Genomic DNA, 25,015 nt, shown 5'->3' on the forward strand with positions numbered 1-25,015 from the left:
ATTGAGAAGGGGTGTAAGGGAGAGGTATGATTGAGAAAGAGAGACAGACAGACAGACAGAGACAATGTTTGTTGTGTTTGAGAGGGATACAGAGGAGGGAGAGACAGTGAGGGTGTCTATGAGACAGAGAGGATTTGTGTGAGAAACACAAAGGGATACATGTGTGTGTCAGACAGGGAGAGGGACAGATGCAAGGGTGTTGTGAGAGACAGACAGATAGCAAAGGATGTGCAAGGGAGACAGAGAGGGGTTGAGAGACAGACAGAGAGTAGGTGTGTGTTTGATTAGATTAGATTCCCTACAATGTGGAAATAGGCCCTTCGGCCCAACCAGTCCACACCGACCCTCTGAAGAGTAACCCACCCAGACTCATTTCCCTCTGACTAATGCACCTAACACTATGGGCAATTTAGCATGGCCAACTCACCTAAACTGCACATTTTTGGACTGTGGGAGGAAACCAGAGCACCCGGAGGAAACCCACACAGACACGGGGAGAACGTGTCCACACAGACAGTCACCCGAGGCTGGAATCGAACCTGGGACCCTGGTGCTGTGAGACACTGAGCCACCGTGCCGTGAGAGAGAGAGAGAGAGAGAGAGAGAGATCCTACTTCCCACATCGTCATGTCATTGATAAAGCAGTTGAAAATGGTTGGGCTGAGGACAATTGCCTGAGGAACTTCTACAGTGATTTCCTGTGGCTGAGATGACTGAACTCTACCAACCACAATTAGCTTAATTTTGTGGTAGCTATACAAATGAACAGTGTTCCCCCCCAATTCCTGGGTTCTTTGATACAACACATTGTTAAAAAAAAACTGACTTAACGTTAGGGCAGTTACTCTCACTTCAGCAGGTCTTTTGTCCAGACTGGGATCAAGTCTGTAATCAGGAACAGGAGCTGGGTGGCCCTGGTAAAACTCAAATGAGTGTTAGTGAGCACATTATTGTTGGGTAAGTCACTATTGATCATACCTTTCATCACTCAGTTGAAGATTGGGAGTAGACAAGTGAGGCATTAATTGGCCAGGTTAGATTTACCTGTAATGTTTTATTGTGGTTTCAATCTCAATGAAGAAATACTTAAAACAAAAATGCTGGAAATCACAGTGGGTCATGCGGCATCCATGGAGAGAGAGAAGGTTAACGTTTTGAGTCTAGATAACGCTTCATCAGAGCTGACGTGAAGCATGGAGGGAACAGCATCCATTGGAGAAATATCCTACTATTCTTTGAAATGATTCCATGGATTTTTCTTTTTACGTCTACTTCAGAGGATTCAGATTTTAGATTCAATGCTTTAGAGTGGGACTTGAATTCACAGGAATCTGATTCAGAGTTGATGATTCTATCACTGAGTCAAGGCTGACAACTAATGCAAGGGAGGTTCGAAGAAAGTTTTAGTTTTACATATACAATGGTCATAATATGGAAAGATTTTGAGGTCATAAATTATTTTTCAAGGGAATTAGTACTTCGGAAAGAGGAAACCAGAGATTATGGAAAGTGAGATGAATGGAATTTTATTACTCTATTTGGAAGACAATCACCATGGTCCTACCCCTGGACAGAGGCTGCTTTCTCATTAGAGAGAGAATATTGGGGGTGGTTTAACCTGAGAGTCACCCCCTCAGATGAGGGGAGAGGTTGAGCAGGAGGGTCCTTCATGGTAACATCAGCCAGTGTGGGAATTGAATCCATGCCATTGATGTCACTCAGCACTTCATGAGTCAAACAGGATATATTGTATAGTAACAGGTGATGAATCCCAATCCAACGTTATGACCATGGTGACCAGTGAAATAATTGTTTTGCCTCGTCAAATGTGTATGTTATATCTTCGCTAAATGCTCAAACCCAGATTCAAGATTCTAATATAGTGTGTGCACAACATTATAAAATATTAAATTTCTTTTTTTTTTAAATAAGTGACAAGATATGCAGTCAATACATCATATCTTGACCATTGCAACCACATGCTGCTTAATACTAAATCCTGGTCACAACCAGATCCCAGTATTGGTCACAAAATTGTCGATGAAAAAAACAGAAACACCAATCACAGAATAGGTATCATACTGAAAAGAGGTGCAAAAATGATGAATGTTGTCATAACCCTTACCTGTCTGAATTACTGGTGCATCATGCTCATCTATTTACACTCAATAAGGATACATTTTTATTGGAGCAAATCCAGTGATCCAATGCAAGTTTAATCCCTGGCAGCTAAACTAATCCATTAGCCTTCTATCCTCAAAATACTTCTATTGAAAGCATTGAAACATTGTCAATTAAAATGCAAGAGTTAAGAATTTATGCAAAGGGATCAAACACTCATGCTTCCTAAAAGATGTGTCACCTTTTAGGAAGCATTACAAATATGCTGGCTCAATATCAACCTGATTTACAAACCCCAAATTCAAGACATTTTCTCCATCAAGAATCATTTATGAATTGTACATCATGTATCTTCACAAGCGCAGAGTTTAGATTTAATGGTGAATGGGTTATCTACAGCAGTACTGCAAGTGTGGACTGCATTGATTTAAGTGTGTGAAGTGCATAATTCAAACTGGCTAGTAAATTTTATGATGTATCTTCTAGTTCAGAATTTAAATATGATTAAGTCCACACAAAATCAGTCAACTCAAAACAAACAAGAATTCTGAACCATGAAAATGTGTCATACTATTTATCTAACAAACATAAATCATGCACCAATAATTATAAATCAGTTTAATCACATCTCATTTATAAATTAGTTCAAACTGACACCATGAAATTACCATTATCCAGAGATTGCTCAAGACATTGTTCTTTTTCAATTCAACATCATGACACTTATTTTCTATCCTCAGATATAGGCCCATTTTGAGATGTGTTGATTTGAGATTCTCATACAGAAATGTGTTTTACCCAAATGTGAAGTAAAAATCCTCCAGATCTGGAGCAGAACAGACTGGTGTATGGAGTGGATCAATCTTTGAACATGTTTATGGAATGGAATGGGAATGGGAATGCTTGCAAGTTCGTCCTCATGCTCTTAAATGTAGATCCAGATTGAAGTGAATTGATGTGATCAATGCATGTCATTATGAGAATCTAGATGGGAAATGCAGCTTGCAGTAATAAAACATGTTGACATCCTACGTTCAGAAGACATTTAATATTTCAGAGCATGCCACAAGAACTAAAATTGACCAGCTTCACTTTATTGGTGTTTGTTCAGCTAAGGACAAAGTCAAATATTGTGACTCATTTACTGAATAATAGGGACAAATATTCTATTCATATCAGAAATAAAGGAAATTAACAGCTGAGCTGATCTATTTATGAGGAAATTTTGCATTCATGAGATGTTATTTCCTCTCCCTTAACAAGTGACATTTAAATTATCATAATTTCACAGAAATAAAGAAAACTTAGAATAATGCTTCAAATAGAGTAGATGGATTGACAATTTTCCCTACTGGTTACTGTTGATATCACAATAAGAATTGGCTTAATGTCCTCACAATGTAATATGCACCATCACCAGTACCCACAAGCCAGAAGCTCAAAGCTCACAGGAAAACACAATTGCAAAACAGATTAGACATGGACTTACACTCAACAATGAACAAATACTGATAGAAATTTAGCAGGTAACTTTCCAACACCTATTTATTCTCTTGAAGCCATTCATTCCAAAGGGTCTCTAACAGAATCCAATAGAATGGCTTACAATTCATGTGGGACCCACTTAAACTGAGTTGAAACACTGATCTTTGATGTAGTAGCACATCCGAGTGGGGCACGCGAGTGGGATTCCCCAAAACAAAGTTGCTCTGTTCTATAAAGCTGTTGGTTGAAAACTTGACAATCCTATTCAAGCTTGTCCTTGCTTCAAAATAAAATATTATTTCATAAGCAACCACTGCAGAAGTTAGTGTCCATGAATGGCATGTGAACTGGCTTAAGGAGTAATGGAGGTAGCAAACTTAAACATGGTAAGTGGCAATGATCTAAATTAAATCAGAATGTGCTAAATAAAAACAATGTGTAACTGTGCAAATTATAAGTGGGAACGTTGAAGCCTCAAGGGTTCATGAGGTCAACATTCAAGAAATGTTTGTAACATCTGTAGTAGCATAATTAGGATACAAAGTGGGACAGATTGTTTGGAGACCTGGGATATGTGGAGAGAGATAATGTTGAGTTGCCTTTCCAAACATTATAAGACAAAGGACCTAGCTGTTTAATGTGATTAAAACAAAGAGATAAGACCCTAAAAACAAGCAGATGTTGTAAATGGTGAAGAGTCAACTAACTGTTGGGAACATGACACAGTTGTGATGCCAACTAGTGGTCAAGTAACTAGTCACGGATAATCTACCAAGGACTGATCATGCAAGTTGCATGCACAGACCGGGGTAGAAGAGAAAGTTTTGTTTATTCATTCACAGAATGGGGGCATCACTGGCTAGGTCAGCATTGGTTGCATAGAGGACAGTTGAGAGTCAACCACATTGCTATGGGTCTAAAGTCACATGTAGGCCCAGCCCAGGTAAGAATGACATATGCCTTCCCTAAAGGACATGAATGAACTAGATTTTTAATTTTCCCCTGATACTCAACAATGGATTCATGGCCAACATCATATTTCAATTCCAGATTTTTATGGAATTTGTATTCCACCATCGGCCCCAGTGTGATTTGAACCCAGGTGCTCAGAATATTACCTGGGTCTCTAGTTTATCAGTCCAGTGATAACACTGTTTATCAGGCCATGAATAATACCACTAATACACAACCATCACCTCCCATTGCTTCAGGGTAACAGCAGGCATGCTCAGAGAGGAAGTAGTCTGGTCAACTACTTGGAGACCAGTTATGGGGGAGACTGATCATCCATTGCAATGCAACTCTCAGACAGCCCAAATATTCAACCCACATATTTCTGTGAGTGTAATGCTCCTAATGCTCCTAGGATTAGTATTGTGGAAGGCTGCATAAACGACTTGAGAGAACAATTTGGTTGTTGAATTGTTGATACGCAATGTAAACGTACAAATGGATAGTAAGTGCTTACAGTTCATTAACCTTTAGGAAGACTGAACTACATCAGCTATGAGATGCTTTTATCCTCATTTGCCAGACAGTACTGATAGAATTCAGTCCAAGAAACTATTTTCTGATGTATGATGAATACATCTAGTGTGTGCCTCTTCTTGCAAATACTTTATCCTAAAGAGGAGCAAGTTAATATTTCAACTAATGCTTCAGACACTATATGACAATGCTCAGCTTCTACCATTTGTAAGAAGGACACATCAATTGCAAACCAAAAACATTTATCACAATTAACCAGCATTCTAATCTGTCTGTTTCAATCCCCATATCATCTGACATACTGTTACAACCTTGGAGTGTTCTTTCAGAGATGGAGATTATAAACTTCAGAGTTCAAACCATTTTTAGGATTACAGAGTGAAAGCGAAATTAGGAGTTTTTCTATTCTAATGATAGCTGACCTCCAGCTCAATGAAGAACTTTTGAACTTTCACTTCCTTGAATATGGGACATGTGCAAGAAATTAAGGATAAAATCATTTCGGATGAAAAGGAATCCAATCGGTATGTGAAATGTTGTCTCTAGCTTGATATTTCATTGTAACAAGAATTGTCTGGACCACTCCTACTCTGATCTCTTTAACCTTAACCTTTCTACATCTTTCAAATGAGACTTGATGAAAGGGCACCTCATAAAAATAATGTGTAACTATGTAAATACGCAGTCAGAGCCTTTCAGACCAAATACTGAACAATTTCCCAACGTAACAACTGCTTTGTTTTATGACAATAAGGGGATGGGGATATCTAGCTGTTTCTATTTACACCTCATATCGACCCATTTTCATAGGAACAGGTGAGGCCATTCAGTGTCTCAAGCCTAATCTACCATAAAGTGGGATTGTGGCTGTTCTGTGCCTAACTGCGTAGAGCTGCCATTGGCTCACATCCTTGAAGGTCTTTGCTTAACAACAAATTATCTATTACAGATTTAAAAATAACAACTAATCCAACAACCACTGTTGTTTGTGGAAGAGAGCTCCAAAAATCCAAAAATGGTCAAATACTTCCTAATTTTGGTTGGGAGGGGGAGTTTTGTCCAATTAGCAGCTTCTTTTGCCTTGCACCATTATTCTCTGTCACTTGACTCATTCCTACTTCCTACTCTATCAAACGCCTTCCTTTTTGTTCTTTGCTTCTGTTGTGACTTTCTGATCTCAGGACTTGTTTAAAATTGGTTACATCTATAATATTTTCCAGATCCATATGGAGCTACAGCCCTGAAAGTTTTGTGTTTTTTCTCTCCACAAATGTGACCTGACCAATTGACTATTTCCAGCATTTTCTATCTATATTTCAAAAGAAAAACATTAATTGCAAAAGCTTCCATGAATTCAAAGTTTGTGCGAAGATTTGTAGCTCGGGTGCTCGTTGTTGTGGTTCTGTTCGCCGAGCTGGAAGTTTTTGTTGCAAACGTTTCATCCCCTGGCTAGGCGACATCATCAGTGCTTGGGAGCCTCCTGCGAAGCGCTTCTTTGATGTTTCCTCCGGTGTTTATAGTGGTCTGTCCCTGCCGCTCCCGGTTGTCAGTTTCAGCTGTCCGCTGTAGTGGTTGGTATATTGGGTGCAGGTCGACGTGTTTGTTGATGGAGTTTGTGGATGAATGCCATGCCTCTAGGAATTCCCTGGCTGTTCTCTGTCTGGCTTGCCCTATGATAGTAGTCTTGTCCCAGTTGAATTCATGTTGCTTGTTGTCTGCGTGTGTGGCTACTAAGGATAGCTGGTCGTGTCGTTTTGTGGCTAGTTGATGTTCATGTATGCGGATTGTTAGCTGTCTTCCTGTTTGTCCTATATAGTGTTTTGTGCAGTCCTTGCATGGTATTTTGTACACTACATTAGTTTTGCTCATTTTGGATATCGGGTCCTTCGTTCTGGTGAGTTGTTGTCTGAGCATGGCTGTTGGTTTGTGTGCCGTTATGAGTCCTAGGGGTCGCAGTAGTCTGGCTGTCAGGCTGATGATGTCGCCTAGCCAGGGGACGAAACGTTTGCAACAAAAACTTCCAGCTCGGCGAACAGAACCACAACAGCTTCCATGAATGATTATCAAGAGTGAGAAGAGGCTAAGACCTCTTTTAATCAATCTCTCCTACATTAATAAAGATTCAACTGTTGTTCACTACATCAGCACAAACTAATAATTCTTTGAGGACTGACTTTACCATGGAAGTATGAAGGTTTTTTCACATTTTAAAATGTGCCAACTTCACAGGAGTAGAGAAGTATTGTTTTTTGTCCTTTGGACTTTAACATTCTTCCTGGCTTAGGCAAAAATGCTGTTCAATGAACTAATAGGATAGTCTGACCATAACCCTGATGTGCAACAAATTCATCAACATATTGAATCAAATTGGCAGCCTCTACAGTTGAACTGATGAAGCAAATACATTAAAAACAGTATGCCATGCACAAGCTAACATTTGCACATCAGCCATTTTGTATTTCAATTCATCTTATCCTTAATCTACTGCAAAAGTTTGTCATCCTTTCTCTTGTTCTCATTTCATTTCCTTTTTCATCCTCATACGTTAATTTCCTAAAACTGTTTCACTAGCCTACTCTCGATGGTTCCCACTAACACTGTTACCTCCAAATATCTTCTGGTTCGATTAAAAGGTCAACTATTAACAAATCAAAACTGTTTCCCTCTTTGAAAATGTACTTTGACTTTAATGTTTTCCTGTACTTCTGATTTCATATTAGTTTTTCAGCATTCATGATTTTTGGATTTTGTTTTGAAGAGTTTCTTCACCCCTGAATGGACAAATGCATTTTCAAGTGCAATTGATGACCATGGATCCTGATTAATAGATAGATTAATAAATAGGAAAACCACCTCATGAGTGGTTTGTCAACAGATCTTGCACATCCTCTCCAAAACATTACTCTAATTGCAGATGCAATCATTGAGGCTTGTAAAAGAAATTTTAACATTAAACTCACCCCACTGCAGTACTGTGTTTGTTTTTCTTTACCTGATACAGTATCAGCAATTTCCTATTTATGTGAACCTGAACAATAGTAGTTGATTTTTCTTCAAAAAGGCCAACTTTTGGGGGAGGAGAGCAGAAGAGAGTCTGCTCTAGATTTTCTTGTTCCTATTGAATGTATCCAATCTAGTTTAACATGTGCAACATGCATTGTAAAGTAAATCAAACATATACTAACATGCATATAGTAAAACTATTGACCCAGTTCTCATTTATTTAGCCTACTTTCCATTTTTATTAACTCAAGGATTCAGTTCTTCAGGGATTGTAACTGGCTCCATAGAAACTGAAGTACTTTGGTATCATGTGCAAACAAAAAATGCAAAACATATCCTGGCTCCTAAAGATTCTCCAATGTTGCAGTACATAAACACTTAATCTTTTGAAATCACACTGCTTTCAGCTAATATAGAACACACGCTGCTTGCATGCAGCCACCTTCACAAGGTCATTCGAAATTAATCTTCTCAGGCAGTCTTCAATAAAAGTACAAAGTGCTATATTTCATTTTATGGTTATCATCATTTTCAGTTTTTCGAGGCAATGGTCTACTAAAAGAATGATAATTTAAGTGAATATTGCAACTCCATCAGAATCCATTTATAAAAGCCTAATATATCATTAAGTAGAAGATTATTCTCATTATGTTAGGTGTTCACATAATGAGTGTTCAAAACTCACTCTACTTGGGTGTATGGTATGATGAATCATGTGATTGATTCCAGAAGTTATGCTCTCAGACTCATGACAGCTCTTACTTTCTACACCATGAAGTGTTTAAATGTACGTCCACTTCTGATTATAGTAGTGTTACATTGACCTATGGAGAGTTAACAACTGCGTACAATGAAATTCAGTCAACAATTAGATTTCACAATTTTCCCAAAGTGGTGTTTTTGGTTTGTCACCCCTTTGGGTTCTTGGCTATCATTTATAACTCCATCCAATTAAAATCTGGATCATTGTCATAAATTAAAATGGTTCATGGCTGTGTTATCCTAATTTTAATAAGGTAGTAAAGATGACACTGGAGCTCCTGTTGAAATAGTGTCACTATCTCTAGGCTAGACGATCTAGATTCAAGTCCCAGTGCTGTGTCATAACATGCCTGAGTAGGTTGATTAAAGAAAAATAAAGGCGACACAAGGGGTTGAGTCCCTAACAACGTAAGCAATGTCTAATTGATTAAATGAAGCTTTTATTGTAAATTATAGCACCACTGTGTCATTTGGGCCCTCTACATTCACTGTGCCCATGAGATATAGAAGGCTCAGGTTGATCAGTAGACACTGCCAGTTCCCTATTTAGTACCATCTGGGCATAAACAAAGTTGCACAGCCATGGTGTACAGGCAGAAAGTGCCTTTATACTGGGCATGAATCTGTGAAGCTGGTTCCTATTCAGTTTTTTTTTAAATTAAGTCAAGATCTTAATATTTTGAATTTAACATAATCACCAGCCTTTAAAATAAGTGACATGCTTACAATAGGGTATGCTCCACTGAGTAATCAAATGAAATCTAAATTGTTTCTTATCCAAAGGGTAAAAGTTTAACTCTGTTTTTCAGAATTTCAAGCAAAATCATAGTTCACTAATCTGTATTTTAAACTACCTTCCATCTGTGTCATACAGAAGAATTTTCTTGTGTGGTTTATAGATTACTTTTGAGAATATTAAATGATTAGAACAAGTTAGATATAGATTTAAAGTTGAATTCGGGTGAAGGTGACCAGTATAGATTTAATTTCTGACGAGATCAAACCTGATGATTTCAAACTCAGAGAGACCCCGATTTCTTCAGCCATTACAAGTTCAAGCCTCGAATGTAATTTCATTGGAGCTTAGAATTCGACTGAGATGCCCTGAAATGGTTCCAATCGAGTTATGCTGCAAAATCTGTACATGTTAAATAACATGTGGCCTGATTTAGACTGCAGCAAACCGACTAACTGGATTAATCCTGACAGAGAGAAAAAAACCGGCAAATTGGAATTAATGGAAATGCTTTCGTCTCAAGTGGTGTGATGGGAAGCTTGTAATGTTATTTACTGTATGTTTTAGTCAAACAAAAATAAAAACCCTCCTTAATGTAGAGGAGTGAAGTGACCTTCAATAAAAGTGGGCAAAAACGCCTTTTAGCAAGATCCGATTCAATAGTGAGACTAGGCTGGCCAGTCGGGGCTGATCCCTTCAACTCTCAAAGCTTGTAAAATGGTCGAAATCGCAACAGCTTTAGAAAACATCAGAAGGCAAGGTCCAGACATTGATGAGGGCAAGCAAACGAAGTGCTGGTATCTGGTCAAATTTTAGTGCCATCTGTCTCCCATCTGGAACGACAGGGACCTGGAATGGATCGGGTTTACAATGGAACTGGTCGACTGAATACTTCGGAAACAGAGAGTCACACCAGCAACTGGAATATCTAAGCGGCCGCTGTTCAGCAGCGAAGTGTGTTGGAAGGGGTCGGTGAATCACACTAGAAGATTGCAGATCGGCGAGGCAGCCGAAATGCCTGAAAAGGTGCATTTATTGCAAAGGAGGACATTAAAGAACACTGAGAAATAAATCTCCCTCTCCCAAAAGCAACAACAACGTGAAGACGCGTCACTTCGAGCAGAATTCGCTGGGGAGCTGGGTGCTGAAAGGACAGCTCCTTCAGTTACAGTACAGCAGTCTCAAGGGTGCTGAGCTGATTGAGCGGTCGGACCAATACATCAGCGCGCCGTCCCAGACTATTCTACCGATCAACTCCCAATAATCAACCCCCAACACCAATTCGTAGCCAAACGCCCCACTCGACACTAATAAGCTGCAACAGCTCGCGGCCGGCGATCGGGGCAACTGCAGAGAACAGCATCAGCAACCTCTGTTTCCGAAGAGAAACCCAGTGCAAACTAATTATTACCTACCACCACTCCCCCACCATTCCCCCCCCCCCCCCCCAACAAAACATCGACGGGGAAACCCATCTGGATTCCAGGACCAGGAGTTCCCGAGGCTAGAATCAGCTCCCTCAGACTCCTGGCAAAATCCAGCGGCAGCAGAACGCTGAGGATTGCTCGCCACCACCGCGGAGGGAATCAATGAAGTTAAAATAGTCTAAAAGGAGGAAACTTAGCGGCGGAGGCGATTAAACGGGCAGTCTGGGGCGTGCGAGCCTCAGCCTATTGTTTTAACTGCAAGCAAACGAAAGAGGGCGGTTGTCCCTTTAAACACTGCACATCATCCAAAGTTGGGTCACCTCCATTGAACATTTAAAAGGACAGTCCAGCAAGTTGGCCCTCTCTCCAACACCAGAACTGTGCACTGCAGGCTTTAAGAAATGCCCCGCGCTTGGTTCTGTTGTGAAACAGGAGCGATGTTGGTGAACTAATACCAACACTATGTAGATTTGCACAGCTCCTTCAGAACCAGAGGCTGTGTCCAACCAAACACTGCGCATTCAACTGACGCACCATTCACCCAGCTACCCAGGTAACACTCTCAAACTAAAACGGAGGGTTTTTTAAAGAAAAAAATATATAAAAATAGTGCCACTTCACAAATAATGTGTCGTGGATTCCATCGGGTAACACGAACCCAAGTTCAACTGAGGGAGTGCGTGGAAGCAATCAGTGCATACTTGCAATTTGCACTGAATCCCCCTGAAGCTCAAACCCTCAAGTCAGCCACTTTTTGGAGGGGGGAGCGGTGAATAATGACTTTTTGCCCGAATTGCTATTTAAACAGGCGACAGCCCGGGAACGTGATAACAACTCGGTCTGTCCGGTAGAAAGCATGGGAGTGCTGTTCCAACTGGAAACCAATACAAGATTTGAACTACACAGTGCCTACTATCACATTCACTTCAAACACAGGACTTGTCCGTGCAATGCAACAAAAAGAAAGTTTACAACTGCACGGTACATTCCAACACATTGGGTTCACCATTCGGCTACCAAGCCAACATTCGTGAGAGTATAAAACGCATCAGTTTTGACAGTGTCAGTACCTTGAGAAAGGAGGAGGAGAGCCATTCCTAAAAGGACGATGCCACAAACTGAAACGTGCATTTTCCCCTTCTTGTTTCTTTTTTTTTTAAATTAATGATTGTGTTTTCTTCTTCTTCTTCTTGGCTTGCTTGTTCGATGGTCTCGGAAGGGTTTAAACAAATCCAGCAGACTGAGCGAGCAAAGTGAAGGACGAGTGAGGGAGAATCGGCAGCAGCAGCAGCAGAGAGAGAGGTACACACACACTACAGAATCCTGCTCAGGCAGGCTGGTTGGCTGACATGCAGGAGCGCGCCCCCGCTCGGCTGTGAGGAACCGTGCACGACAGCCAGGCGCGCTCCCAGCACTTCTATCCCTTCATTGGCTCATTCCACAACGGGCTGTGCTACCAGAGTCTCGCTCCACTGATGGGCAGCAGCTATCATTGCAGAGGTCGGTGCAAATACTTAAAGAGACACCTCTCTGAGCTTTCGCACAGTCCCAGACAGGCTGATAGAACCACCCGATAGAAAGGATGAAACATTTCACCGGGGCGAATTCCTGTCTCCAGGACTATGTGTTTTATTTTCCCTTTAAATCTGAATAGGCGACCTATTCGGGTGAAATTTCTCCCTTTTAAACAGAGGGTTGCTTCCTCAAAGTGTATTGGAAGCAGATGCTATGAGAACAGTAAAAATAATCATTTGAGCCTGTATATGAAGTGGAATAATTTAGGGAATAAATTGGGGTTTGGGATAAAAATGAACAGGTATGAAGGTTCAAGAAGCCTCTTATATGTTGTAAAATTCTATAATTCTTTCTTCTCTAATAACCCGGGCTTCTAAATTGTAATCTACCTCCTCGAATTACACACTGCCACCTTCCTTACAAAAATGGGGAGTTTGGCAAAATGAAATGCCACCACAGCTTTTGGAGGTCTGGGCAATTGGGTAAGAGTTACATCATTCTTTGGAATGTTTGGTAACACTGCATGCTTTGGGGATGATCATCTTATATTCTTTTCTTTCTCCATACCTAATGAACACAGTTCTCAAAGAGGATGACTTCAGTGAAAACCAAATGTAATTGTGTGAAATAACAATGAAGACTGTGTCAGGAGGATGGAGAGCCAAACATTAGTGATTGGAAGGTGAGCTCTGTATTTTGAGAAGACTGCGCTTAGAATCGAAGCAATCACACCTTGATGAGAGTGTGTAATAAAGGTAAAGTCACCATCGTTCTATTATCTCTTTAGTGAGAGACAACTGGTGATGATTGATTTGAGGGTTACCACACCAGTCAATGGGAGGAGGAGGGCCCTTCATAGATGACCTCAGCCAATGCAGGAATTGAACCCACACTGTTGGCATTCACTAACTAGCCATCCAGCCAACTGAGCTAACCAACCCCAATATGTAACAGGTATAAGATACTAAAATTAATCAATTATTTCAGGAGCGTACAATTTGGGGCTCCATTATGGTAAACAATTGAGATACTTGACCTTTTATTTTCACTTGACGACTTGCTCGTCATAATTTTATTTGTAGTTCATTCTCTGGATCAGTGTATCATTACTGCATAGACTGAATATTGTAAACTCAGTCATATTTTTGATTTGATAAGCCACCACTTTCAAGGTTTTTGTAGAAAATAAAAGGTTCCAAAGATGTGTGGTAACTTATTGGTATGGATAGAAGATTGGCTGTCTAACGGGATGCAAAGAGTAGTAATAAATAGATCTTTTTCAGCCTGGCAAATGTCATAAGTGGTGCTATATGGGTTGGTGCTGGGGCCTCAATTCTTTACAATTTATATAGATGATTTGGCTGAAGGGACTGAAAGTATTGTAGCTAGATTTGCTGATGACACAAAGATAGATATGAAAGTGAATTGTGAAGGGCTCATCAAGGAGATGACAAAAGGAAGTTGATAGGTAAAGTTAGTGAGCAAAGATATATCAAATGGAGTACAATATGGGAAAGTGTGAAATTGTCAATTTTGGCAGAAAGAATAAAAAACAATCATGTTATCTGAATGATAAGAGGTTGCAGAGCGATCTTTGTGTCCAAGTGCATGATTCACAGAAGGTGATTGTGCAGATACAGCAAGTAATCAGGAAAGCTAATAGAATGCTATGTTTTATTGTCGGGTGAATTGAGTGCATGAGTAGATTGCACTTCAGTTTTATAGAGCATCGGTGAGACTGCATCTGTAGTGCTGTGTACAGTACTGGTCACGGTACCTGCAGAAGAGTGTTAATGCATTGGAAGCATTTCAGAGAAGGTTTACAAGACTAATACTTGGAATGTGCAGAATGCCTTATGAGAAAAGGCAAAGCAGGTTATGCCTGTATCCTCTGGAGCTTAGAAGAGTTAGAAGTAACTGAAATTGAAACATATCAGATCCTAAAGGGACTTGACCAGGTGGATGTTGAAAAGATGTTGCCTGTAATGGGAGAATCTAGAATTAGAAGTAAAAGTAAAAAAAAAGAGATTGCTGATTAGACAGAGCTGAAGAAAAAAAGAGCTTCTCTCAGCGAGTTATGAATCTTTGGAATTCCCTTCCTCAAAAGACAGTAGATGCTGAATGTTTGAATGTTTTTTTAAGACAGAGGTAGATTCTTGATTGCCAAGGTAATGAAATATTATCTGAGTGTGATGAAGGAATGTAGTGCAGAGGTTAAAGTCAGATCAGCCTTGTTCTTTTTTAATGGTGGAGTAGACCCAAAGTGATGAGTGGCCTCCTCTTGTTTGGATACTTGACTACATTCTGCAGAACTTTGGGTAATTACCGTTGTCTTGAAACGAGGCTAAATATCATCCAGAAAAGAGCAGCAGCACTGGAGCTATGTGTTCACAAATCACGGAAGGTGGCAGACAAATTTGCCTTTGAAAACTGTCCACTTAGTTTTCATAACTTTCCTCCCTACCTCTCAGCCCTTCCCCATTTCTTGGCTGCTGCAAACCCTTGTGAAACAAATTTCACATTCTGTTTCATCGTAAACAATGTTAATGTAAATGGCCTTCAGGATAATGAATTATGACCCAGTATAAGATTAGAGAGCTCACCACAAATGTTCAAAATTGACAATGTTATTCGAAGAAGATTGACATACCTCTTACTCTGGCCCACATGTTCCTTTATCCCAACCTAATGAGACTACCCTCTATTACATCAGCATGCTATTTTCATATGCAACACTTGCTATCCTAGACTGAAGATTTGGTATCAACATAGTGAGTGCCTACTCACTTTGAGAGTTACATTAAGAAAAGACTTGGATCTCGGTTTGCATTACAGATTTACAGATAGAGAAGGACTTCAATTCCAGAGCCTTTGGAGGGTTTGAATGCAGTTTTGAAAGATCAGTGTCGAGATCACTGCAGTATGCAATCTTTCTCCTACTTTCACAGACTAGTTTTGTTTCACAAAAGCCATCTTCCTGCTAGGTTAGCAATCCCAGCCACATACCACTTGGCTTTTCACAGCTCCAAGGAAAGCCTGTCACTATTTTTTAAGCTTCCTCAAAAGAAAACTGGTCTTTAGCATGCTTATTAATTTTCCAAGTACCTCACTGCAGCCTTATGATTAACATATAGGATACCACACTGTCCACAGTTGCATGGGAACTATCCATTATACAACATAAAGAATTTTACTTTCAATTCAGGCTTATTTGCAATATGGATAATTAGAAGGATCCATTATCAAGTTCATTCACCCTTGTATTTCTTTCCATAATTCATCCTGAAATATGTAAAGTTCCTGTAAGATTATTTTTGGATTTGTCAGTAATAATTAGCAAATGACACTCTTATTTCTGCTGGAGAAACTGCATTATTATTTTGCACTTTTCCAAGATCCAGCCTTTGATTGAAACTAGAATAATTAGTATCAGGCTTAGAATCACCACTCTTTAGATGTATGTGAGAGTCCTTGAGAGGGTGCAGAGGAGATTTACCAGAATGGTTCCAGGCATAAGTGATTTTAGCTGTAAAATTAGATTGGAGAAGTTGGGATTGTCATCCTTGGAATGAAGGGAATCAAGGAGAGGTTTGATACAGGTGTATAAGATTATGTCAGGCTTAAATAAACAAAACCAAAAATTTAACTGTTGGTGCAAGAATTGATGGACACAGGCTTACGGTCAGGTCAAGAGATACAGACAAAGAACTTAATTTACAGTGGTGATAATGATTTGAAACTCACTACCGGTAGTGAATTGGAAGCTATGTTGATTTCCAAAGAAAATTGGATGAGCACTTGGGGCAAATAAACTTGCAGAGCTATGAGGATAAAGCAAGGGAACTCTGGATCACGCTGCAGAGAATTGGTTTGGAACTGATGAGTTGACTAGCATTCCTCTCTTCAACAATGACTGTATCACTCTATAGCTGAATTTTCACATTTTTTGGTAAAGTGAATGCCAGTGAGTTTCTTGGCAGATGGTCTGCCATGACCTATGTCAACTTTTGTCATGCAATCATCATTAATGACAACTAGTTTTTCTTCTTTTATTCACTCATGGGACGTGGGCATTTCTGGCTAACTCAGCATTTATTGCCCGTCTCTAATTGCCCTTGAGAAGGCAGTAGGGAGATCTCTTCTTAAACTGTTGCAGTCAATGTGTTGTAGGTAGACCCACAATTTCCTTAGAGAGGGAATTCCAGGATTCTGACCCAGCAACAATGAAGGAAAGCCAATAAATGTCCAAGGTAGGATTGTGAATGGCTTTGAGGGGAAATTTACAGGTAGTGATGTTCCCATATAACTGCTGCCGTTGTCTTTCTAGATGGATGAGGTCATGTGTTTAGAAGGTGCTATCTAAGCTCTTTGGTGAATCTCTGCAGTGCGTCTTGCAGATAGTACACACTGCTGCAACTGAGTGGTGGAGTTGTAGATGGAGTAGATGCTTGTGGATGTAGTGCCAATCAAGCGGGAAGCTTTGCCCCATCTTTGGAATTTGATTCACATTGCCAGAATCCCAGGTTTGATTCCAGCCTCGGGTGACTGTCTGTGTGGAGTTTGCACATTCTCCCTGTGTCTGCGTGGGCTTCCTCTGGGTGATCCGGTTTCCTCCCACAGTCCAAAAGATGTGCAGGTCATGCTAAATTGTCCATAGTGTTAGGTGCATTAGTCAAAGGGAAATGGGTCTGAGTGGGTTAGTCTTCAGAAGGTTGGTGTGTACTTGTTGGGCTAAAGAGCCTGTTTCCACACTGGAGGGAATCTAATCTAATCTAACCTAAATAGGCCCAACCTCCTTCCCATTGGTCACTTCACCCAAGATAGTGGAAAATTCTGCTCTCTGTCTCTTTAACATTATTAAAGAAATTAATACTTATTCTGAAGTTCCTGTTTTCTCATTTCAGGGGCTGTCCTGCTAACAAAAGTTGAAATATTTGTGCACATATTCTGAAAAATCAAAGTGTTCGGCTGCATAACTGGAGGAGTTCCATTCTACTTATGTGCTCAGAGACACCCGAGGTACCTTTGTAATCAGCAGACCAATTGATTTTTGTAATAAATTGTATGCCAATTCTGATATCTATATCTCCTGGAATGTTTTCAAAACCTGGTAGTTTTCAATCTCCCTCAGAAATAGTTACAGCAAGTTGTGCGACTCTGCAAAAAATGCATTGTAATACATTTGGGTCTACTACCTAGTAATGAGATTTTACTACAAATGACCCATTACATTCTTTATTTCAGATCCAATTTATGTCTTGGATAACCTTATTAATTCATTATCACCATCTTTCCCTTGCTATTGAGATTTTATTTTTTTGTTTTGCAATGATGCTCTGGAAGTTCGTTCCCTTACTTTATCAATTTGCAAAATGTATGGAGTTTTACATTCTATGTCTTTTGTTACACAGACAACAAAACCATCGTTGGCTGTGTAACAAAAGACATGGAATGTAAAACCATTGTTGTCTTGCTCTTAGCAATTTTGTCATATCCCAAAATTGGAATTTGATCATTTGAGCAGCTGCAAGCCATTCTTTTCATGGAAACAAAAACATGGAAGATAATGTTCATGGAGAATTTCCATCTTGTTCTGACTCGGCTATGAGTTCTTTTGCTCGAAGAAACAAAATATTCAACAGTTTGTAATAAAAACAAAGTGCTTCAAAACATATCCTGTAGCATCTATTGAAAAAAGCAGAATTAATGATTTAGCTCAATAGCCTTTCATCACAATGGAATATATTTAGAGGTTTGCAGCAAGTAGACAGGCAGGCAAAGTGGGCAGGTGTGGAGAAACAAATGGGTATGTTTTCCTTCCATTAGTACAGTGGAGGAAGCGAAGGTCAGAGAAATCCCAGCAGCAGTGGGACAGAGAATCAAAGTGATGAATGATAGGAAGCTCAGGATCATTCCTACAGGCTGTTTGGTACCACATCCACAAACATCCACTTCTTCCCACTGATGCTCACCAGCACAAATGTATAGTATTTGTAAAAAGATACATTGCAGTAATTCACCAAGGATTGATAAACAGCATATTTCCAAATCCACAACCATGATCTTCAAAAAGACCAAAGCAGCAGATACATGGAACACTACCACCTGCATGTTAGCTTCCAAGCCACTCACCATCTTGGCTTGGAAATATATCATCATTCCTTCAGTGTTGCTGAGTCAAAATCTTCCCTCACCTCACAGTATTCTGGGTCTATCTAAAACAAATGAACTACAAGCACTTTACACGGGCAGCTTACCACTATCTTCGTAAGAGGAGCCAGGGATGGGCAATAACTGTTGGCCCAGCCTGGAAGTCACACATTGTGAAAAGGGAAGGAGTTATTGTGGCTGATTTCAGTATGACTGAGATTGCTGCAAAGGAAGCCATTCCATCAGAATGCAAAGCAGAAAAGGCAGGGAAGAAATGCTGACTGCAGGCATCACATAGAGATGAGAGAATGGCAGAAGATAATGTGCTAACTGTGGATATTATCTCAGTGGGCTGGACAGATGGTTTGCAAAGTAGTGTGATTTTCAATCCCCACACAGACTGCAGTTACCATGAAAGGCTCTCCTTCTCAACCTCTCCCATTAGCTAAGGTGTGGTGGCCCTCAGATTAACCACCATTAGTTGTGTCTCTCTAATGAAAGAACACACTTATGGTCTGATAAGACTGGAGAATTAAACTGCTGAGATAGATAATGAGGAACTGAGGGCAATATAAGATGATAGATGTATAGGAAACAGAATTGACACTGTCTAACGCACTGGCAATGCAGTGGAGGAGGAGGATACTTAGTTGAGGAAAATGAAGACATTTTGCCATGAAAGGTGGATTCATCAGCCCAGATACAATAGAATCTGACAATGTGACAAAATTCAACACATTCCTACAGAAATCTGGACAGGAGAAATTGTGGTCAATCTATAGGTGTCTTATATCATTTCCAGTCAAGATTAGAATGGTTCTGGAAAAGGACAGCAGGTCAGGCAGCATCCAAGGAGCAAGAAAAGCCCAAAACGTCGATTTTTCTGCTCCTCGGATGTTGCCTGACCTGCTGTGCTTTTCCAGCATCACTCTAATCTTGACTCTGTGTTTCCAGCATCTGCAGTCCTCACTTTCGCCTTATATAATTTCTAGTCAGCAACCTGGATCCTGAAATGGAGAAAAAAAATCAAATATTAACCATGTGAAAATCTGTTGTGGTTCTGTTCGCCGAGCTGGAAGTTTTTGTTGCAAACGTTTCGTCCCCTGGCTAGGCGACATCATCAGTGCTTGGGAGCCTCCTGCGAAGCGCTTCTTTGATGTTTCCTCCGGTGTTTATAGTGGTCTGTCCCTGCCGCTTCCGGTTGTCAGTTTCAGCTGTCCGCTGTAGTGGTTGGTATATTGGGTCCAGGTCGATATGTTTGTTGATGGAGTTTGTGGATGAATGCCATGCCTCTAGGAATTCCCTGGCTGTTCTCTGTCTGGCCACAAACTCCATCAACAAACACATCGACCTGGACCCAATATACCAACCACTACAGCGGACAGCTGAAACTGACAACCGGAAGCGGCAGAGACAGACCACTATAAACACCGGAGGAAACATCAAAGAAGCGCTTCGCAGGAGGCTCCCAAGCACTGATGATGTCGCCTAGCCAGGGGACGAAACGTTTGCAACAAAAACTTCCAGCTCGGTGAACAGAACCACAACAACGAGCACCCAAGCTACAAATCTTCACACAAACTTTGGACATGTGAAAATCTGGCAATTTAGGTAGCAAATTTGTTTCAAATTTTCAATTTCTGGGCAAGAGCAAGAAACAGCACAAATATATTCATCAATATATTGGGTAAAAGATGTGAGAAAGGGGTCCTAAGTAAGAAGATACTTTCCAGTTTTTTTTCCACAAATGAAAAGCAGGGCTGGGTCCCAATCAGTTTGTCATTGCAACATTTTGTTTGGAGGGAGTGAGTGGAGGCACATGAGAGATTGTTCACAATTAAAACATGGCCAACCAAGCAATGGATGGTGATGGTGGATCAGGACTTGTTGAATTTCCATTCAAGCAAAAGGTAGAGAACCTTCAAGAAATCCTGGTGAGGAATGATGGTGTAGGGGTTTTTTGATACCTCAAGCAACAAAGGGGGCGGTTTGGGCCAAGATACTGGAAGCCATTAGAATGATGCATAGTGTCAAAAGCATTGCAGATGAACGTAGGAAGAGATTGGGCAAAGACAGAAAAAAATAGCTATGACAGGAAGGAATCACTTCTGTAAACAAACACAGGTTGAAATGATGGGATCCCTAGAGCAGTCCTCTTTGTGGATCTTACAAAGGAATCAGCAGTGGGCTGTGTGGATTTCAGGGGCTATAGGTTTGGAAGTCAAGGAGAGACAATTCCCACAGGTAATAACATTAGTTATGACTTTGCAAAATATGGCTGAATGCTTGACAGTATGGCATGGTCCCAGAGAAATATGTTGGGATGTCAGAGAATTGACAACCTCAGTTAGGAAGAGGTCAGAGATTAACAATAACAGCATTGCTCTTTACTGTCACGTTTCATGACAATGCTGAAGATTAAATCTAAGAGAGATGATGACTGCTTGTTCAGAAAGAGGTAGTTAGGGTGACTGACCAGGAACAAAAATTGAGACAATTTGAACAACACTGAAGATTCTTGGCCAAAGAAGTGGGCATGGGAGTGAAGAAAACCTTCACACAAAGCTTGGAATATATTTAAGTAGGGTTGGAGAGGATTCAAAACTGAGGTCTTGCAGTGTCAGATAACTTTAAAGGGTTGTGGAAATAAATCCAAATGGGATTGGAAACATGGCAAAGGATGAGCTTGGAAGAGAGTCAAAGGAAAGTGAAGAGCAAGAGAATCAAAAGAGGCATTGGTATTTAAAAGTTGAGACGTCTTGCAATCTTTGCAAACTAAAAGGAAGAAAAGTATTTTTTCATTTCTGAAAGAGGTAAAAGATGAAACGGAACTGGGACTAGCACAGCTTTGAGACAGACTGAATCAATGCTATTAAAGAACATGCTATGAGGAAGTGTATGTTGTTCAGGATAGATGTTGAGATGCACTGAGAGCTGTAGTTCGAAACATGCTAATCATCATGGAGACATCAGTAATCATGGTGGGATTTGAAATATGAAAGGTAAAAATTCACCTCGAATCCAGGTAGTTTCAGTCAGAGGTAGAAGCAGTTGCTGGAAAAACAAATGCAGCTGTAAAAGTAAATTTTGATGGATACCTGATCAAAGATGAGAATGGAACAAGATGATTATTAGAGTGAATAATTTCATTTGTTTATTTTTAAAAGATTTATTTTTTATTTAATAATATTTAGCAAATGACAATAAACTATAGCTACTAAATATTAATTTCCTCCAGTAGTCAGCAACAAAAGCTAATTCAACAAAATTTTATAAATACTGACTGCAAGCTCCTGTCAGTTCCCCTTAAAGAAATAATCTGTTTGCCATAACAATGTTTTCACTTATCCCATACATTAAAGTTATGTGGTTCATCTGTTCAGACAGTTGTTGTTATTCTAATATGACAGCAAAATACAGCAGAGACTGCAAGCTTGAAAGGGAAAGTGATGGCAATATTTACAGAGGTCAGTCAACATCAGTGGAAACAGAAAGAGAGGCAGTATTGCAAGTTGAAGACCTCTCATCAGCTTTGAAAAAAGCTGCTTGATATGCTGAGTGTTCCTAGCACCCTTGCAATTACTGTGATGTTTTGTTGAAATCCGACTTTTTGCTATCTTAGTAAGAGTGGCTCAACACCTTGCAATAATGGGTATGATGTTAGAATGGCTTATTGAGTCTATCCAACAAGTAACTGAGCTGGAGGAGAAGAAAGTCATGGTAATCGAAAGTGCAAAGCATGTGATATCAGATCAGACATGATGTTTTATCCCATTGATGAGAATAGATCTGAATATCAGCTGCTGAACACAAAATTTGGTTGATTTGATGCATTTTGCATTGCCACCTGAGATGAACTTTGAACCCTAATATTTAAGTCCATTCTTTGCTGTGTTCACTAGTTCGATACTTCATAGCTATGTAGTAGAACCAAGTACGAGAACTAATGAGCTAGTGTCAAAGGCCTTGATGCTTGTTCCCATGCCCTCTTCTCACCATAATCCATCCCCACACCAAATAAGGAGAAAATTGTTGAAGCTTCCTGCTTTTGATCATAAATAACCTGATTGAAAACAGATTCGGAATTAGAATTGGAAAATGCCTCAAGGATGAACTACTTAGCAATTTTCAAGGCTGGTGTATAAACATTGGTCAATGAACCAAAGCATAATCAGAGCAAAGAAACCAAGAGTCACGAGGCTGAATCTTGTGTGTTTTTAGCTAAGCATCAGTTTTGTTGAGTTTTGTTTGCAAACTTCCTTCTGTCAGGCTTAGCAAGATCTCTCACCATAACTTACCAAACTCATCTCACTTATTACCAATCGCACACCAATGGTGCCCCTCTGGCCCAATTCGAGCCCCATTCTGCCATCAGCTTTTCCTGGAACAAACCACACATCACCAGATATCCAGTCAATAAATAGCAATACTGCTCCCCTGTGTTATCTTTAAAAGGCTGTTGTGCAGCCAGACAACTTGCCATTGCACAACATTGGCAGTGTAACGGGCACAGCTTCCACATGATGATCATGGTACATACCCAGTAGGCTGGCACTGCCTCGCAGGCACAGTCCCATTTTCTCACTCTAGCTGATGTGTAATCACAGGCCACACATTTTACCTCCTGGTAACTGCATCCCATCCAAGCACCCTCTCTAAATCGCCAGTAGTCTGTTCTCAATGCAAGTTGGAAACCTGCATTTTGGAATTGTTCTGTGAGGAAACATCATGTACAAGCAAGAGATTGAGCTGTTCCAAAGATGAGCTTTAATTTATAGCAAGTAAACGAGAACACAAAAATGTAAACAAATAGAAACCGCAGTTCACCCCCACAATACAAACCAACTGCTGGCATCTTGACCAATGACTATTTAGAATTTCAATGGTGGTCTGCTGTGTCCTGTTCTCATCGGTTAGAAGCGGGTGTCCGTCAGTTCCTGTCTTATATTTGGCACCAGATACAACCAAATTCTGATAAACTGCTTTCTTACTACTTTTATCTCTTTATTCTTTCATGGGATGTGGGCATCACTGACAAAGCCCATTGACTATTCCTTAATGCCCTGGAATTGAGTGGATTGTTAGGCCAGCTCAGAAGAAATTTCTTTTAGTTTGAAGGTCAGACCTGGCTAAAGAAAGCTTGTTGTAGTTGTTGGAGGTCAATCAACTCAGCCCCAGGACAATTCTGCAGGTGTTTACGGCCCAACCATCTCCAGCTGCTTCACCAAGGCCACCATAAGAGTTGAAGTGAATATGTCTGACAATGTTCAGCACCATTCATGGCCCTTTGAGCACTGAAACAGTCCATGTCCATGTGCAGCAAGCCTGCATGACATCAGGCTTTGATTGAGGTGTGCTGTAAACTTACTTGTCAGGGAAGTGCCAAACAATGACCTTCTCCAGCAAGAGAAAACCTAAGTTGTAGTAGGGGACTGCTTTGATCACAATTCTATAAGTTTTAGAATACTCATAGACAAAGATTATAGTGCTCCTCAAGGAAGAGTACGAAATTGGGGGAAGGCCAACTACAGCAAAATTCAGCAGGAGCTGGGGAATGTGGATTAGGAGCAGTTGTTTGAAGGTCAATCCACATTTGATATGTGGGAGGCTTTTAAAGTCCCTGTGAAAATGAAGGATAGAAATGGCAAGATTAGGGAACCATGGCAGACAAGTGAAATTGTGAGACTAGCTAAGAGGAGGAGTTGAGACAACCCTGGTAATTATAGACCATTGAGCCTTACTTCGGTTGTGGGTAAAGTATTGGAAAGGGCTATTAGAGATAGGATTTATAATAATCTGGGAAGGAATAATTTGATTAGGGATAGTCAACATGGTTTGTGAAGGGTAGATCATGCCTCACAAATCTTATTGAGTTCTTTGAGAAGGTGACCAAACAGCTGGATGAGGGCAAAGCGGTTGATGTGGTGTATATGGATTTCAGTAAGGCATTTGATAAGGTTCCTCACGGTAGGCTATTGCAGAAAATATGGAGGTATGGGATTGAGGATGTTTTGGCAGTTTGGATCAAAAATTGGCTTGCTGAAAAAAATACAGAGGGTGGTAGTTAATGGGAGATGTTCATCTTGGAGTTCAGTTACTAGGGGTGTTCCGCAAGGATTTGTTTTGGGGCCACTGCTGTTTGTCAGTTTTATAAATGACCTGGATGAGGGTGTAGAAGAACGAGTTAGTAAATTTGCAGATGACACTAAGATCGGTGGAGCTTTGGATAGTGCCGAAGGATGTTGCAGGTTACAGAGGGATACAGAGCTGAAAAATGTGTTGCTGGAAAAGCGCAGCAGGTCAGACAGCATCCAACGAGCAGGAGAAT

The 25,015-nt window shown here is 40.3% G+C and overlaps 1 protein-coding gene and 1 long non-coding RNA gene across 2 annotated transcripts in view; one reads left to right on the forward strand and one right to left on the reverse strand.

The window, feature by feature from the left end:
• The window catches only part of opcml (opioid binding protein/cell adhesion molecule-like), a 2,226,798-nt gene extending 2,214,432 nt beyond the window's left edge, over positions 1 to 12,366 (reverse strand). The window contains exon 1 of the mRNA XM_043676830.1: positions 12,093 to 12,366. Within this exon, the coding sequence (XP_043532765.1) occupies positions 12,093 to 12,153 (61 nt within the window). The 5' untranslated portion in view covers positions 12,154 to 12,366. The remainder of the gene's footprint in view (positions 1 to 12,092) is intronic.
• Positions 12,367 to 12,445: 79 nt separating this feature from the next.
• Positions 12,446 to 17,642, forward strand: LOC122540710. Its single transcript, XR_006309386.1, has 3 exons — positions 12,446 to 12,522; positions 13,118 to 13,219; positions 17,442 to 17,642. It is a non-coding gene; the product is annotated as an uncharacterized LOC122540710 (long non-coding RNA).
• The last annotated feature ends 7,373 nt before the right edge of the window (positions 17,643 to 25,015 follow it).

Source organism: Chiloscyllium plagiosum, chromosome 35 (assembly GCF_004010195.1).
Source record: "Chiloscyllium plagiosum isolate BGI_BamShark_2017 chromosome 35, ASM401019v2, whole genome shotgun sequence".
In the NCBI taxonomy this organism is placed as follows: domain Eukaryota; kingdom Metazoa; phylum Chordata; class Chondrichthyes; order Orectolobiformes; family Hemiscylliidae; genus Chiloscyllium; species Chiloscyllium plagiosum.